The sequence below is a fragment of the Carcharhinus amblyrhynchos genome, chromosome 1, assembly GCF_965287045.1.
Source record: "Carcharhinus amblyrhynchos chromosome 1, sCarAmb.v2.hapA, whole genome shotgun sequence".
In the NCBI taxonomy this organism is placed as follows: domain Eukaryota; kingdom Metazoa; phylum Chordata; class Chondrichthyes; order Carcharhiniformes; family Carcharhinidae; genus Carcharhinus; species Carcharhinus amblyrhynchos.
Genome location: NC_137324.1, coordinates 81,834,277 through 81,853,229, shown reverse-complemented (window position 1 = coordinate 81,853,229; position 18,953 = coordinate 81,834,277). Strand labels below are relative to the sequence as shown.

The 18,953-nt window shown below is 43.2% G+C and overlaps 1 protein-coding gene across 2 annotated transcripts in view; it reads right to left on the bottom strand.

The window, feature by feature from the left end:
• Positions 1-18,953, bottom strand: part of nfxl1 (nuclear transcription factor, X-box binding-like 1) — a 115,923-nt gene that overhangs the window by 72,295 nt on the left and 24,675 nt on the right. For both annotated transcript variants that reach the window (XM_080187990.1, XM_080187997.1), the window contains exons 10-11: positions 18,592-18,714; positions 5,733-5,823 (exon numbers count right to left, since the gene is read on the bottom strand). In XM_080187990.1, coding sequence (XP_080044116.1) covers positions 5,733-5,823; positions 18,592-18,714 — 214 coding nt within the window. The remainder of the gene's footprint in view (positions 1-5,732; positions 5,824-18,591; positions 18,715-18,953) is intronic.

Here is an 18,953-nt window from a genome sequence, read left to right as displayed (position 1 = left end):
ATGACAGCCATTATTTCAATATCCAGCACTTAACAGCTCTTCCATAAAGAGTGACAAGTTTCAATGGGTCTTCAAATTAGAAGAAATGTCCTTTCTTCACGCTCCCGAGGTGTCCTGGTCATCTTGGAAGGGGGTCTTGCTCTGGTTGTGTCTTATTTCAAATTGCAACATTTCTAGTCAGTTGAAAAGTCACATTTTTTGATCATTAAAGGGACATAATCTCAATGACAAGCAACCTAGAGCCCAAGAGGACCAAATAGTGACATCTCCTGCACATATTGTTCAAGAGGCAGTGAAGGAGCAGAGAGAGAGCTAAGATTTTACCTGTTAAAAACCTGTTTAAAAATAAGTTTAAAGCACTTGGTTCTTTGTAGAACTGTTTAAAGCATTTACTTTATTGTATTTACTGCTTTAAGAATTCTGAGGGAGTGTTTAGAAGGAGTTGTGGACCAGCCTGCTTTAAATCAGCACCAGGTTTAAAAGGAGGCCTGGTGTAGACAGCGGGCAGCGTCTGAGCGGGCAGCAGAGTGAGGGGGAAGCAGAGTGAGTTAATAGGGCTTAATATCAAAAAGGGCTGGAGGGAAAAAAGGCCAGGTGAGTTTGTTTGAAAAAACAAGGAAAAAAAATTTTTCTCAAACCTACTACAGTGAATAATGGAGGGGCATGTGATGTGTGGTTTCTGTATGATGTGGGAACTGGTGGACCCCAAGGTCTTCCCCAGTGACCATGTCTGTAGTAAGTGCAGGTTGCTGGAGGAGCTCCAGCTCAAGGTGGATGAGCTGGCCACTGAGCTACAGACACTGAGGCTCATCAGGGGGAGAAAGGGTGCCATTGTCAATGGGGTGCAAGTGACATCCACCCCCCCTAGACTGGCTAACTCTAAGGGTCAGGGACAAGAGGGGGCTGCTGGGAAGAGGAAGGGGGGTGAGGAGCGGAGGCCTCAGCCTCTTAATCTGCAAAACAGGTTTGAGGTTCTTGCTGCCAGTCTGGAAGAGGACGAGGCAGGTGAGGTTGGTGAGCAAATTGCACACGGTACAGTGATGCAGCAGGACATAGGCAAAAAGAAGGGGAAAAGGAACGCAGTAGTAATTGGGGACAGTGGGGTGAAGGGTATTGACACTGTCCTTTGTCACAATGACAAAGTGCACAAGAGGGTGTGTTGTCTGCCTGGTGCTCAGGTACAGGATGTCGCAGCTGGGCTGCAGAGGAACCTGGAGTGGGAGGGTGAGAATCCAGTCGTTGTGGTACATGTGGGTGCCAACGACGTAGGCAAAGTGCGGACTGAGGATCTGGGGAGGGAGTATGAGAAGCTGGGAATGGAATTAAAAAGTAGAGCCGACAAGGCGGTCATCTCTGGGCTACTGCCTGAACCGTGTGCAGACGGGCGTAGGGTTGACAGGATTAAGGAAGTGAATGGGTGGCTCAGAGATTGGTGTGGGAGGAATGGGTTTGAATTTATGGGGCATTGGCACCAGTATTGGGGTAGGTGGGACCTGTTCGGGCGGGATGGGGTTGGTCTGAACTGTGCTGGGACCAGAGTGCTGGCGAATCGAGTAAAGAGGACTGTAGACAGGGCTTTAAACTAATTAGGGGGGGTAGGATGCGAGGGTAGGTGACCTTACGAGGTCTAAAGTTAAGGAGAGGGTACAGGTAAGGGAAGAGGCCGAGGATGTCCCAATAATAGAGGGAGTAGGGGGCGTGAGTATGGTTGGTGGCGTTACGGCAAATAGGGTCCAGGTGAAGGCTAGGATGAAAGCGCTGTATCTGAATGCACGAAGCATTCGGAATAAAGTGGATGAGCTGGTGGCGCAGATCGACACAAACGGATATGATCTGGTGGCCATTACAGAGACGTGGCTGCAAGGTGACAGGGACTGGGAGCTGAATGTCCAAGGGTATCAAGTGTTTAGGAAGGATAGGCAGGAGGAAAGAGGGGGGGGGACGTAGCTCTGCTGATTAAGGATAGCATCAAGGTGGTAGCAAGGGATGATATTGGAGCCAAGGAGCAGAACGTGGAATCGTTGTGGGTGGAGACTAGGAACAGCAAAGGGAGGAAGACGCTGGTGGGTGTCGTCTATAGGCCCCCGAATAATGATCTGGAGGTGGGGCGGGCTGCTAACGCACAAATAAGTGCGGCGTGCAGGAATGGGACGGCTGTAGTTATGGGGGATTTCAATCTGCGTATTGATTGGTCGACCCATGTTGGACACGGTGGGCTCGAGGAGGAGTTCTTGGAATGCTGCCGGGATAATTTCCTTGAACAGTGCGTGTTGGAGCCGACGAGGGAGCGAGCTATCTTGGATCTGGTGCTATGTAATGAGGCTGGTAGAATTAGGGACCTTGCGGTGAAGGATCCTCTTGGAGAGAGTGATCATTGTATGGTGGAGTTTCTGGTGCAGATGGAGGAGGAGAAAGTGGGTTCCCGGACACGCGTCCTTTGTTTGAATAGAGGGGAGTACGGTAGGATGAGAGGAGAATTGGCGAATGTGGACTGGGGGAGTGCATTGGAGGGAGGGTCTGCTGAGGAGCAATGGAGGATCTTTAAGGAGATCTTTCTTGGTGCTCAGCAGAAATTTATTCCGATGGTCAAAAAGGACAGTAGGAGGAGAGGTAATAAGCCGTGGATAACGAAGGAGGTGAAGGAAAGTGTTAAATTAAAAGCGGAGGAATTTAGAGTAGCTAAGAGTAGTGGGCGAGAAGAGGATTGGGAGAGGTTTAAATGTCAACAAAGATTGACAAAGAAGTTGATAAAGGAGGGTAGGAGAAACTATGAAGCTGGGCTAGCGCTTAATATAAAAAAGGATAGCAAGAGTTTTTATAAATATATAAAAAGAAAGAGGCTGGCTAGGGTGAACGTTGGTCCTTTAGAGGATGAGAAAGGAGACCTAGTGGTAGGGGATGGGGATATGGCTAAGGTATTGAATAACTTTTTTGTTTCTGTCTTCACGGAGGAGGACGTGAATAATTTGCCGGGTGTTAGCGATGGAAAGGTGGTAGGACTGGAGGGTCTTAATGACATTACTGTTACTAGAGAGGCGGTGCTCGACAGACTGGAGGGGCTGATTGTGGACAAGTCCCCAGGACCGGATGGAATGCATCCGAGGGTTCTGAAAGAAATGACGGAGGTTATAGTGGATGCCTTGGTGGTTATTTTCCAGACGTCGCTGGATTCCGGGGAAGTGCCGGATGATTGGAAAACGGCTAATGTTACGCCGTTGTTTAAGAAGGGTGCCAGGCAAAAGGCAGGGAATTATAGGCCGGTTAGTTTAACGTCTGTGGTAGGTAAAATGTTAGAATCCGTCATTAAGGAGGAAATTGCGAGGCATCTTGAAGGGAATTGCTTGATAGAGCAGACGCAGCACGGTTTCATTAAAGGGAAGTCGTGTCTGACAAATTTACTGGAGTTCTATGAGGATGTGTCTAGGGCGGTGGATAGAGGAGAGCCGGTGGATGTGGTCTTTCTGGATTTTCAGAAGGCGTTTGACAAAGTACCTCATAAGAGGTTATTGCAGGAGGTCAGGGGACTTGGAGTTGGGGGTAAGGTGTTAGCGTGGATAGAGGATTGGTTGTCAAATAGGAGGCAGAGAGTGGGGGTCAACGGGTGCTATTCGGATTGGCGGATGGTGACTAGTGGAGTGCCCCAGGGGTCGGTGCTGGGGCCTCAGCTTTTTACCATTTATATAGATGATCTGGAGGAGGGAACCGAGTGTAGGGTGTCGAAATTTGCGGATGACACCAAGATTGGGGGAACGGCAAATTGTGCGGAGGGTGTGGAGAGTCTGCAGAAGGATCTAGATAGGCTGGGCGAATGGGCCAGGAAATGGCAAATGGAATTTAATGTTGGCAAGTGTGAGGTGGTCCACTTTGGTAGGAAGAACTATTACTTACGTGGCAAAAAACTGCAGCAGGCGACGGTGCAGAGGGACCTCGGGGTCCTTGTGCATGAGTCGCAAAAACCCAGCTTGCAGGTGCAGCAGGTGGTCAGGAAGGCGAAGGGGATTGAATATAAAAGTAGGGAGGTCTTGCTGCAGCTGTATAGGGCATTGGTGAGGCCGCAGCTGGAGTACTGTGTGCAGTTTTGGGCGCCGCACCTGCACAAAGATATTTTGGCCTTGGAGGGAGTGCAGAGGAGGTTTACTAGGCTGATACCGGAGTTGAGGGGGTTGAGCTGTGAGGAGAGGCTGAATAAACTAGGCTTGTACTCGTTGGAGTTTAGAAGAATGAGGGGAGATCTCATTGAGACGTATAAGATGATGAATGGGATGGATAGGATAGAGGTGGAGAGACTCTTCCCGCTCAAAAAAGACAGTAGGACTAGGGGGCACAGCCTCAAGATAAAGGGGGGGCGTTTTAGAACGGAGTTGAGGAGGAACTTCTTCACTCAAAGGGTGGTGAATCTCTGGAATTCTCTACCCGAAGTGGTGGAGGCTGCCTCGCTAAATATTTTCAAGAAGCGGGTTGATGGGTTTTTGATAAGAGAGGAGATTAAGGGTTATGGGGAGAGGGCGGGAAAGTGGAACTGAGCCACGACAGATCAGCCATGATCTTATTGAATGGCAGGGCAGGCTCGAAGGGCTAGATGGCCTACTCCTGCTCCTATTTCTTATGTTCTTATGTACCACATTCTGTGGATCTTTCAAATTTTTGATCCAATGAAATATTTTTGCTATGCCATGGCGGCAATATTATTTTGAAAAGATGATACTGCAAGGAAAAAATTGATTAATTTGGATCAATCTTTAAAGCAAGAGATTATATTTAACATAACTTTTACCAGTTCTGTTTTTAATTAGTTCAGGTTGTGTGGAATGAAAACAAAAATGCACACCATATAACTATGGAGCACCATGGCTGCTGCTGACAGCAATGCAGTCACGATGACATTGTTCCTTCTGCATCATTAGCCAATATTTGTGAAGTAAAATTATATTCCGTCTACATCAGAAGAAACACTTTCTTTATATGTTTATAGAGGATACTGTTTGTTTTAAGAACTTTAGGATAGAATATGTTAATCCCAAGATGATTAAAACATGTTATAGTTAATGATAGCCATTTGTTATTTAGAATAAAGCACAATATTCCACACATTCATACAAAAAATTGACTTTTAGATTTCCAAAACCTTTTATCCAAATCATTTTTAAATAGGATTTCCTTGAATTTTTCAGCATGTTTATTTTCAAATAAATTATTTTTGTACCAAACGAGATACTTCATCAACATTTTTGTTTTATTTTCCCCCCAAAAAAAGGGTGAAAACAAGAGAATGACATGAAAATGAAGTGTCTTGAAGCAGGGAATCAAAAACGGGAACCTGAATGCTGTTTCTCAGTAAATGTAAATTGAATTTTCTTGAAAATTAGGGAGGATTTCATCCAGGAAATAGTGAAAAATTAAACAAGCACAAGGTTATTCATAGATCCATTCTGCTATTCCATTATACAATGAGAACCCAAGCATCATTTTCCCATTTTTGTATAACCCCAATACTTTTGTTTATCAATCTACTGATCCATCTTAAACAAGTAGCTGAATATGACGACTAAGTGGCTAACTCCTTCAAGACAACCACTCCCAATCAGGCTGGTTGAATAATCTCCTTCTGTGAAATCCTATTGATTAACCTAAAACCTGGGCATATTACATGTTAAACAAACAACAATTTTGTTTTTTTTTTACTGTGTGACACTTTAACATTTAAAAACACATTTTAAATGAATGAAAATTACCTCTGTGACAGGCTGATGGGCATTTGTGCTTCCTACAACCAAGAGTTCGACTACAGTTTTGATCACATGGAGGACAATTACCAGGGCAGCACTAAAAGCAAAGAATGAAGGAAAATTACTGGTGAAAACAAGGGTCCTTACTGTCAACTCAGAATAGGAAATTCTTAAATCCAAGATTAAATTAAATTTTCAAAATATTACACATCACAGAGACAAATCTCTGATATAATAACTTACAATTCTTAGCTTCAACTTGCATCAGTTTCCCTTGAAAGCATTAAATTCTAAACTGAAAATATGACAGCTGGTGCTATACCATGATCCTAAAGACCAAGTATTATCATACGATAATGCTTGATCTGTCAGGTACTTAATGTTTATGAAGCTACGTATCCCAATATGAATTGTATGTTTCAAAATAAGCTATATAAGGCAATTAAGATCCTGGCACCCTTCTGATTTGTTTTGAAACAAATAGACTTTGTGGTTATCTACACAAGTGGAACATTTTGTCAACTTAGTTGTACCAGTACAGATTGAGTCGATCACACCATATGTCACCTAGTGTTCTATTGCATCATCTGTGGCTCAGTCATAGCACCCACTCACAATCACAGGGAAATTAAATTTGGAGAAAATAGTGCACTTCTACAAGTTCAATAAAAAAAAGTTTTTTTGCATATAGTTGTTTTGCTTTGGAGAAGGTACACTGTAGTGCTGAACGAAAGGTCTACATAAATGCAGCTGATTGGAATTTAACAGCCAAAGTCATAGGCCAAAGTTATTTGCTGTACTTTCTACAGGTCACAAAAACAACTTCTAACAGTCTCATTACCATGTCAGTTTGCTGATTTGGTGTACTTTAAATGGTACAGGCTGGGAGTATTTAAGATGTTGTAACTTTCAGATCTTTCTCAGGCATGGACATTACTGCCTTTTCTTCCACCCAAAATTCCACGCTGAACTAAATTCATGTTTTTAAAAAAATGTATAAATATGACATGTCCTTGCTGGGCATGACTTACCAATTCAGGCTGGCACTCCCCAGTGAGGGAATGCTGTTCATATGAGACATTCAACTGAGGGTCCATTCACTGTCTCAAGTGGATAAGATCAATCCCATTTTGAAGAGGGGCACGGGACTTATCCCTAGTATTGTGCCTAATATGTTTATCCCTTCACTAACATCACAAACAGATCTTCTGATCATTATTACATTGTTGTTTGTGGGAGTTTGCTGCGCACAAACTGGCTGCTGCATTTCCTATGTTACAACAGTAACTGTATTTCAAAAGTACTTAATTGGCTGTAAAGCACCTTGAGGCACCCTGCAGTCATGAAAGGTGCTAAATAAATACAAATCCTTCTTTTTCAGTTGTTATTCACTTTTATAATTCCATAATCAATATGATCAAAATATTAAATGACTAGAAATCCAAGGATAAAATGGGCGAAAATATTGCTGCCAGTATAAAGAGGGAACAACTAATTGCAGAAAACAAAATGAGGAGCAGGCACTACAGTTGTTAATGTGTTTTATTTGAATGGATCCAAGAATTGAAGAAATGTTAAAACACATCGATAACCAAGGCACTTTTCCATGCAAGCGCAGGAGATGCAACACCTGCTCTTTTACTTCCTCTCCCCTCACTGTACTCCAACACTCCTTCAGATGAACTAGATTTATAGGTACTGCTTTCAATTAAGTATATAATATTTAATTATACCGTCTGTTCTACATTGGAGAGGACAAAAATGCAGATTGGCTAACTACTTTGCAGAACACTTTGGTTTACCCACAAGCATGACTGAACTTCTGGTTGCCATCTCTTTTAATTGTTCACCAGTCCCATGCTGACCTCTGCCAGTGGCCTCCTAAAGAGCTTCAATAAAGATTAAAAGATTAGCACCCTATTTTTCAAAGCTGTCCTGGTCCTCAGTTCCACTTCATACTGTGTTACAGAATACTTTATCGAAAGACTTTCTTCCTTCCAGATATGAAGGATCACAAGCCTCAGCAACTTGAGTAGCAACACCCCTTCGTATCTTTCTTTCCTATTACTTATATTTGACTTCATCCCTTCTTCTAATCTTACCCTTTGCTAGCCTCCAACATCCTGTTGTCTGGCTCAATGATCTGTCCTTAGCAAAGGCTTCAACCCCTTACATCCACATCCTGGCACATCCAAGTTCTTCCAAATCTTCACATTCACTTTTTCAGCCAGGAGTTCTCCACCTGCACCCCTCCTCCTGGCCCCCTACTCTAATTGAGAACTGCCAGCATGACACAGCCATCTCAATTTCTCCATTTCCCCAATCCTCTCTAAACTGTCTCCCTTTAAACTTGCTGTATTCTGTTCTCCCAGGTCCAAATACCAGCATCACAGCCATGATCCCATCAATCAAGTCATTGTTTCTAGGACTACTGATGAGTTCAGCTCTCTCAATCTTCTTGCAATCTCCAACCTCAAGCTCTCCCACAGCCAAACATTAGGCTTCTACTCTGTTCCCAAAATCCACAGGCTGGATTGCCCTGGAAAGACCTATTGTTTCAGCCTCTTCCTGCCTCACTGAGCTGATTTTTTTCCCTTTCTTGATTTTATTTTTTTTCTATCCTCGTCCAACGGCTTCTATGACTCTTCTATATCCTCTGTCAGTTCAACAGATTCCAAATTCCTGGCCTTAACCGTTGCCTCTTCTCTGAGCATCTAATTTCTTTCACACTGCCATCCCTCACCACAATATTGAGGGTTCTCTGCTTCTCCCTTGAACAGAGGTCCAACCAGTTCCCACCCACCACCGACCCCTCTTCTGCCTGGCTGAACTTGTTCTCATATTAAACAAATCTTCTTTAACTCCATTCACCTCCTCCAGATAAAATTTGTTATAGACAGGGCCAAGTGACCCTGCCTTTTTGAGCTACGTGGCACCTTCCTTTTTCCTGTGGATTGTTCCTGTGGAGCAGCACGGAGAGGCAGCGATTTTGGGCGTGCGTGGAGGTCGAGATTAAGGTAATTTTTAAAAAAAAATTTTTAAACTTTTGCTTTCTAGTTTAAAGTTGCGAGCAGCGGTGTTTTTTTTTAAGTTAGCTAGAAACCGGAAGTCGTCATTAAGAGGCTTACCGGTAGTTGTAGTTTTTTTTTTGTCCCTCTGACCCCATAAATTGGTACAGGGAGGATACCCGATCCTCTACATAGGTAGAGTATCCCACCCTCCCCCCTCCTCTAACCTAACAATAAGTGTGTGGGAAGTTTTTTCTTCTCCCCTCCTGGAATTTGTTTCAGAGATGGCAGTTCAGGCAGTAAGCTGCACCTCCTGCGGTATGTACGAGGTGAGGGACACCAGTAGTGTCCCTGCTGATTTTACCTGCAGGAAGTGTGTACACTTGCAGCTTCTGGAGGATCGTGTTAAGGAGCTGGAGCTGGAATTGGAGGAACTCCGGATAATTTGGGAGGTTGAGGCGGACATTGATAGGAGTTTCAAAGAGACAGTCACTCCTAAAAATGAGTCTTGGGTAACTGCTAGGAAGAGGGGTAAGAAGCAATCGGGGAGACAATCCCCTAGGGCTGTTCCCCTCCAAAATAAGTTTTCTGTCCTGGAGGCTACAGTTGAGGAAGAATCAACTGGAGATGGCCAAAGGGAGCAGGTCTCTGGAGGTGAGCCTGCTGTGAAGGCTCAGGTGGGTAGGGGAAGTAAAAGATTGGGCCTGGTGATTGGGGACTCCATAGTTAGGAGAGTCAATAGTAATGGAAGGGACTCAGGGCTGGTGTGTTGCCTCCCAGGGGCTGGGATACGGGATGTTTCGGAGCGGGTGTTTAAGACTCTCAAGGGAGAGGGGAGTCAGCCCCAAGTCATAGTTCATGTGGGGACACATGACATAGGGAGGATAAGGGAAAGGGATATTAAACAGAAATTTATGGAGTTGGGGTGGAAACTTAGGGCCAAATCAAACAGAGTGGTTCTCTCGGGACTCTTGCCTGTGCCACAGGATAGTTTAGAGAAGAACAGAGAGGGAAAGTTTGAACTCCTGGCTGAGGGGATGGTGCAGGAGGGTGGGGTTCAGGTTCTTGAACAATTGGGGCTCATTCTGGGGAAGGTGGGACCTCTACAAGAGTGATGGTCTACACCTGAATCAGAGGGGAACCAATATCTTGGGGGGGGGGGGGGGGGGGGGGGGGCAGTTTGCAAAGGCTATGCAGGGGGGTTTAAGCTGATTCAGAGGGGGGGGTGGGACCCTGAGGAGCAGGGATGAAATTGAGGAGGTAATAGATGAGGACTGCAAATCGCGGCATCGTGGGGGTGGAGTAGAGCATGGTTTGAAATGCGTATACTTTAATGCGGGGAGTATTCGCAATAAGGTGGATGAACTTGCAGCGTGGATCAGTACCTGGAACTTAGATGTTGTGGCCATTTCACAGACGTGGATAGAGCAGGGACAGGAACGGTTATTGCAGGTTCCGGGGTTCAAATGTTTCAGTCGGAGTAGAGAAGGAGGTAGAAGGGGGGGAGGAGTAGCATTATTAGTCAAGGACTGTATCGCAGTGACAGAAAAGAAGTTTGACTTGAGGACTTGTCTGTTGAGGTAGTATGGGCTGAGATTAGAAATAGGAGAGGAGAGGTCACCCTGTTGGGAGTCTTTTATAGACCTCCTAAAAGTTCTAGAGGGGTAGAGGAAAGGATTGGAGAGACGATCCTAGACAGGAGTGAAAAGTAATAGGGTAATTGTTATGGGAGACTTTAACTTTACTAATATTGATTGGAATAGCTATAGCTCTAGCTCGTTAAAGGGGTCAGTTTTTACACAAAGCGTGCAGGAAGGTTTTTTGACTCAGTATGTAGATAGGCCAACTGGAGGTGAGGCTATATTGGATTTGGTGCTGGGAAATGAGCCAGACCAGGTGTTAGACTTGGAAGTTGGTGAACGTTTTGGTGATAGTGACCACAATTCGGTTACGTTCACTTTAGTGATGGAAAGGGATAGGCATGAACCTCGGGGCAGTAGTTATAGCTGGGGTAAGGGTAATTATGAGGCTATTAGGAGAGAATTAGGGAGCATAGGTTGGGCTAGGAAACTACAGGGTCTTGGAAAATCCGAAATGGGGAGTTTATTCAAGGAGCAGCTACTGCGAGTCCTTGATAAGTATGTCCCTGTCAGGCAAGGAGGAAATGGTCGAGCAAGGGAACCGTGGTGCACTAAAAAAGTTGATTCACTGGTTAGAAGGAAAAAGGAGGCTTATGTCAGGATGAGGCTTGAGGGCTCAGGTAGTGCACTAGAAAGCTATAGATTAGCCAGGAGAGAGTTAAAGAGTGAGTTAAGAGCTAAGAGAGGACACAAGGAGACTTTGGCTGATAGGATTAAGGAGAATCCTAAGATTTTCTTTAGATATGTTAAGAATAGAAGCTTGGTTAGGGCAAGATTAGGGCCAGTTAGAAACAGCAGTGGGAAGTTATGTGTGGAACCGGAAGAGATTGGAGAGGCACTGAACAAATATTTCTCTTCAGTATTCACGCAGGGAGATGGAAATGTAGTTGTGGAGAACACTGGGTTACAGGGTTGTAAACTGGTTAGTATTGAAGTAGATAAAGGAGGATGTGCTAGATATTCTTGAGGGTTTGAAAACAGATAAGTCCCCTGGGCCGGACGGGATTTACCCTAGGATTCTCTGGGAGGCAAGAGAGGCGACTGTAGAGCCTCTGGCTCTGATCTTCAGGTCGTCGTTGGTCACAGGTACAGTGCCAGAAGACTGGAGGATAGCGAATGTTGTCCCATTGTTTAAGAAGGGGAACAGAGACTTCCCCGGGAATTATAGATCGGTGAGTCTTACTTCTGTTGTGGGCAAAGTATTAGAAAAAATTATTAGGGATAGGATTTATAGTTATTTAGAGAGTAATGGATTGATTGGAGATAGTCAGCACGGTTTTGTGAAGGGTAGGTCGTGCCTTACTAACTTTATTGAGTTTTTTGAAAAAGTGACCAAAGAGGTGGATGGGGGTAAGGCAGTTGACGTGGTATATATGGACTTCAGTAAGGCGTTTGATAAGGTTCACCATGGAAGGCTTATGCAGATGTATGGGATTGAGGGTGATTTAGTTAATTGGATCAGGAATTGGCTAGCTAATAGAAGACAGAGGGTGGTGGTTGATGGAAAGTATTCGTCATGGAGTTTGGTTACAAGTGGTGTGCCTCAGGGATCTGTTTTGGGGCCACTGCTGTTTGTAATTTTTATTAATGATCTGGATGAGGGTATAGAAGGATGGATTAGTAAATTCGCTGATGACACCAAAGTCGGAGGAGTGGTAGATAGTGAAGGGGGTATCATAGTTTACAGAGAGACTTGGACAAGTTGCAGAGCTGGGCTGAGAGGTGGCGGATGGAGTTTAATGTGGAAAAGTGTGAGGTAATTCACTTTGGCAGGAATAACAGATGTGTAGAGTATAGGGCTAACGGTAGGACTCTGAATAGTGTTGACGAACAGAGGGATCTAGGTGTATCTGTGCATAGATCCCTGAAAGTTGGAAATCAAGTCGATAAGGTTGTTAGGAAGGCATACAGTGTCTTGGCGTTTATTGGTAGGGGGATTGAATTTAGGAGCCGCAACGTCATGTTGCAACGGTACAAAACTCTGGTGCGTCCGCACTTGGAGTATTGTGTACAGTTCTGGTCCGCACATTATAGGAAGGATGTGGAGGCATTGGAGAGGGTGCAGAGGAGGTTTACCAGGATGTTGCCTGGTATGGAGGGAAGGTCCTATGAGGAGAGACTGAGGGATTTGGGGTTGTTTTTGTTGGAAAGAAGGCAGCTGAGAACATATTGAAACATATAAGATGATTAGAGGTTTCGATAGGGTGGACGGTGATAGTTTTTTTCCTCGGATGGAGAAAGCTAGCACGAGGGGACATAGCTTTAAATTAAGGGGTGGTAGTTATAGGACGGATGTCAGAGGTGGGTTCTTTACCCAGAGGGTGGTGGGGGAATGGAATGCCCTGCCTGCTGCAGTTGTAGATGCGCCTAGTTTGGGGGCGTTTAAGAGGTCCGTGGATAGGTTTATGGATGGAAAGGGATTGGTTTAGGTTAGAGGCTTTTTTCTTAATTGGTCGGCGCAACATCGTGGGCCAAAGGGCCTGTTCTGTGCTGTAATGTTCTATGTTTCTATGTTTTTCTAGTCTAACTCTGAGCACTCTCTTTCAGCTCTTTTTTTCCAGTACATTGATGACTGTATCGTTGCCTTTTCCCACTTTTGCTTTGAACTGGCAAACTTCATCAATTTTCATCCTTCTCTCATAATTCATCTCCAACTCCTCTTCCTCAAACTCTCTGCCTCCATTTCTGGGAATCGCGAGCAACAAATGTTTACTATGAGCACATAGACTACCACAGCTACCAATCCAGGCCTCCCCTGCAAAGACTCCATTCCTATCCTCCAGTTTGCTTGCTGTCACCTTCCATTTCAGTCCTTCTGACATCCCTTCATTTTCACAACATATTAGTCGCTTGGCTATTAACCTCTATCCATCCCATTTCCCACACTTCTGCTTTCACCCCTTCCTCCCAGAATAGGGTTCTCTTTGTCCTCACCTTCCACCCCAGCAGCGTCCATTATCTAATGGATCATCCTCTGTCATTTCCACACATCCAAGAGATGCCATCCCCAAGTACATCTTCTGCTGCCCTTTCAGCATTACAAATAAACCATTCACTATGACTTTTCTGGCCCACCCTTCGATCACTGTCAGCATTCTGTCCCCTTTCCGTGGTAGCTTTCCAAGCAGGCACATGGAAGTGTAACATCTGTCCTTTTGGTTCCTCTCTCCTCACTGTCCAAGACCTCAAAAACCTACTCAGGTGAAAGTGTTTTCAATTTAGTATGCCATATTCACTGCTCACAATGCAGTCTGTTGTACACCGGAGAGACTAAATACAGATGATGTGAATAAGAACATATGTTTTGCAAAACACCTTCAGTTTACAAATATTACTCTGAACTTCCAGTTATCTATCATTTCAATTCTTCATCATGCTTCCAAGCTGTTCTCAGTCTCCTGCATTATTCCAAAGAAGCTCAACGCAACCTTGAGGAATAGCATCTCATCTTTTGATTAGGCACTCCACAATGAGCTCAATGATTTCAGACCGCAATCCCTTCTCCCATTTTGTTTTCTTTCTTCGTAGTTTTTGGTACGGTCTTGTTCTTTACCTCATTTTTGCTTGGCTCATAACCACCCCCTTTGACCTTGTATCACCAATCCTACTGTCATTTAATCTCCCCCACCCTGTCATCAGGCAAAGTGCATGTGGCTTGACAGAACAAATGTATTCGTTTTCTGAGGATGTAAACGTAGCTTAAAAGGGGAGCCAGTAAATATGGTATACCTCGATTTCCAAAAAAACGATGCAATAAGGTGCCACAAACATTAATAGGCAATAAGGGCTCATGCAGTTGGGAGTAATATATTAGAATGGATTGGGGATTAGGCAGAATGGGACATTCAAGTTGGCAGGCTGTGATTAGTAGAATGCTGCAAAGGTCAGTGCTGGGATCTCAGCTATTTACAATGTCTAACAATTTACGTGAAGAGACAGTGACAGATCTAAGTTTGCTAATACAAAGCTAGGTGAAAAAGTAAATTGCAAGAGGGCACAGTGAGGCTACACAAATATAAACTGGTCAAGGGACTGGACAACAAGAGGATAGATGGACATAATGTGGGGATGTGAGAGGATGTCCACTTTGGTCATAAGAATAGAAAAGCAGAATCTTTTTGAAAGGTGCGAAACATGCACATGATGATCTTCAGAGACTTGGGTGTGCTCATAAAAAGGAACTCAAAGTTAGCATGCAAATAGAGCAAGCAATTAGGAAGGCAAATGCATGCTAACCTTTATTGCAAGGGAGTAGTACAGAATAAGATGGTCCTGCTGTAACTGTACAGAGCTTTGGTGAGAGTATTCCTGGTCACCAGATTTAAAGAAGGATCTGCTTGCATTGGAGACAGGATTGTGAAGTTTCATTAGATTGGAGCATAAGGCAAGATGGTTGACCCATGATGAGAGGCCAAGTAAAATGTATTTATATTCTCCAAAATTTAGAAGCATGGAAGGGACCTTCTCAAAACATAAAACATGAAAAGGCTTGTTTCTACTAGCTGGGAAATCTAGTACGCAGAGGTGCAGTCTCAGGAGAAGGAATTGACCACTTTGGACTGAAATGAGAAAAATTTCTTGAGTTAAGAGTTGTAAATCTTTGGAATCCTCTATGCGGAGGATTCTCAATGCTCCATTCTTGACTAAATTTAAGGTTGGAATAGACAAATATTTGATCACTCAGGAGATATAGGGAGAGCAATGGAAAGTGGAGATGAAGACCAAGATCAGCCATAACCATACTGAATGGCACAGCAGACTTCAGAAAGTATGGTCTACTTCTGCCCTATCTCATTGCAAATCACACACCTTAGCTTTTGCTCTTTTCCACCATTCCCCTTTCACTTCTTAAAACCTTAATTACATTTCTAACTTTTTCCAGCTCCAATAAACTATTTTCCTAAAACTGTTATTGTTTCCCTTTCCACTCATGCTGCATGAATCAATATGTATTTTGAGCGTTTTTTTGTTTTTATTTGTAGCTAATTATCTAAAGGTCTGTACTTCAGACTCTACACAAACAATTAAAACAATTGCTGTGGGCATCATTGACTAGGCCAACACTGATCAGCCATTCCCAAATCTAGTTTGTAAATTAATAATAGAGAAACTCTTTGTGGTCCAATGGATAAAAACATCAAATGATAGTTTACAGACCAGAAAAGTTCAAAATTTGAGCCCTAGTCCATGTACTGGCTAATCTCAATTTGTGCACCAATGAGTCATCTAAACTGGCTTCAATAATCCCATAGAATTTTTAAGTCAGGTTTCTGCTTCTAATCACAGAACAGTGACATCTGCTGGCAAGTAAGGCTGAAACAGGTTGTGCAAAGTCAATTTCAAAAATTTGACCAAGTGGACAATATCTTGCATCTAAACAAAGAATATTCACAAGATTTTTGTTCAAAAGGCAGACTTGGGATTGTTTAAAATTAAAAGTGCATACATAAAATTCTTCATTGCATCTCAAATTTCCCAATAGTCTCAACACACAAATTATTGTCTGCAGATAGATATGTTGTTTTGTGGATAGGTTTGGTGACCATTTTCCACAGAGTTAGGTATCTTTAAAAGCAATGAATCAAGCAATTAATTTGCTTTTGGGGAATGCTGATTCATATTTCACCAAAATTAGATTTCAAACATATTTCAGCAGCTGCACAGCTAAGATCAATCACCTGCTTCCACTTCCATTACAGTACTTGAACTCTGTCTTGACCCATATGTTCCTGAAATCCTCACCAGGTCTTTACTACCTCTAGATTTAACTATGCCAATGCACACCTCACCAATCTTCTATGTTCTATATACTGTAAATGTGAGGTCATCCAAAACCCCACTGCCCATGTCCTAACTCAAGTCCTGTTCATCCGTGGACCCCTGTACGCTCCACTTGCATTAAAACTCAAGAAAAGTCACAATTTCAAATTTTGTATCCACGTTCTCAAATTCCTCCATGACCTCACTCCTGCCTATCTCGACAATTTCCTCTGGCCTCTGAGCATCCCCAATTTTAACCACTTCACTGGTGCGTTTTCAGCTATTAGTCGCTTACTCTGCCTCCCTAAACCTCGGCTTACCTCCCTATCTTCCTTTAAAACTTGCGTATTTAGCCAAGCTATCTCATCTATCCCAATAACTCATGTGGCTCAGCGTCAAATTTCATTTTAAAACATTCCTGTGCCTTTGCCTGGTTCTACTTTTATTTTTCCAGTCACAGCTAGAGAATCATCTGCAATTACTTTTCTTCTCATTCCCAGTTAAGAACAAAAATAGGAATAGGAGTAGGTTTCGACACATTGAGCCTCCTCCGCCATTCAAATAGATCACATCTAATAATAGCTGATTCTTTTTTTCCACTATTCCCACATCCCTCGATGTCATTAGTATCTGGAAACCTATCGACTTCTGTCTTGAACGTGCTCAAAGACTGAGCTCTGAAGTCCTCTGGAATAGAGAATTCCAAAGATTCAGAACCCTGAATGAAGAAATTCTTCAACTCAGGCTTAAATGGCCTGTCCTTTATTCTGAGACTACAGGGTGAATTTTCCCGTTCCACTTGCCACAGGAATCATAAAAAGGCAAGGGGCGGACCACTAAAAACTTTGTTGACCTCGGACGGGCAAGGGATTTTCTGGTTATAGGGCGAGTATGGCCAGAAACTCCCACCCTCTGTCTCCTGGTTCTAGATTCACCTGCCAGTGAGTCCACACTTATCTGTCTCACAATTTTGTTAAGTTTCAGTGAGATTACCTCTCATTCCTCGAAACTCAAGCTTATAGGCCCAGTTTCCTCAATCTCTCCTCATAAGAGGACCCGCTATCCGAGTGTAGTGAATTTCCACTGAACTTCCCCTATGGCAAGTAAATCCTTTAATGCACAGAGAGAGAGAGACAGACAGAGCAAAGAGTGGTGAATCTCTGGAATTCTCTGCCCGTTGAAGTGGTGGAGGCTACCTCGCTAAATATATTTAAGACACGGGTAGATAGGTTTTTGGTAGACAAGGGAATTAAGGGTTATGGGGAGAAAGCGGGAAAGTGGAACTGAGCCACTTCAGCTCAGCCATGATGTTATTGAACGGCGGGGCAGGCTCGAAGGGCTAGATGGCCTACTCCTGCTCCTACTTCCTATGTTCTTATGGCTAAGGAGACCAAAACTGTACACAATATTCCAGGGTGCAGTGTTGCTATGACTCTTATGCAATTGTAGCAAGACAAATTCCATTGTAATGAAGGACAACATACAATTTGCCTTCCTAATTTCTGGACAGCCAGGTCCCTTTGAACACCAACACTTCCCAACCTCTCACCATTAAAAAAAAACTCCATCTTTCTGTTTGCTCTACCAAAATGAATAACTTGACACTTATTCACATTATATTCCATCTGCTATGTTCTTGCCCATTCACTCAGCCTACCCAAATCCCCTTGAAACCTCCTTGCATCCTCCTCAACTCACTTTTACTTACCTCTTACATCCCAAGAATCTATCCTTGGCACTTGCCTGTCTCTCATCAATATGCTGCCCCTTTGTGATATCATCCAAGAACACATGAGTTTCCTCGAATGCCTCTAATTTGTTAAACTGTTTGTCAGGCATGCAGTACTGAATAAGCAGAAATTTCTTTCAACTAAACAATGGGAAGACCAAAGCCATTGCTTTTTTCTGTCCTGTACAAATCTGTTCCCCACACACAATGATAAACATCTCTCAGGCAACCAACTGAGGTTGAACCAGACTGTTCATTTACATTTACCCGCAAGCTGAGCTCTCCACCACATATCCACTCATCAATAAGATTGCCTATTTCTTTCTCTTCACGGCTCTTTCCTCCTTTAAGATATTTTAAGACACAGCTCTTTGACCAAGCTTTTCATTATCTCCCTTAATATTGCCTTATGCGATTGCATCAAACTTTGTTTTAAAGTAGTATGAAGCATCCCGTGGTGTTTTGTTGCACTCAAAACACTATATAAATGAATAGTGTGCAGCTCCAATTATGCTTTCCTATATATGGTTCCCAATAAATGCATGATTACCTGGCTGATTCATTACTACTGATCAACCACTTTATTTAAATTAAATTGAAATTTGTTCTAGTAATTTGTCTAATGAAAAGGTGGATAGCTCAGAGGATAAACTTGCATGGTTCTTGTGCATTACTGCTATGAAAATAACTAGCACAAATTCCAAAATCAGACTGGCTTTCACACTTACCTTCCTCTTACACTGATGCCTTTGACAATCACGCAATTTGAGACATTTTGTTTCACAAAGGTACTCCTTGTGGCATGGCAAAGTCTTTGAATGCTTCCCACAGCGACATTGTTTTTCCACTTCCTGCAAATTGGAAACGAACACATTTAAGAATCCTGATAGAAGACCTAACCCTTATTCAGGATGGCTTCAAGGTGACAAAATTTAGAGTAGAGCCATTTCTAATTTATTCAGGATACCGTTAAGAATGATATGCATCTCCAGATTTTTTCTTCCAAAATTACCACATCTACTTCTGAATTTTCAGCAATAGAAATATTATGGTAATATCCCAGCTAATAGAATACAAATTTCTTGATCTT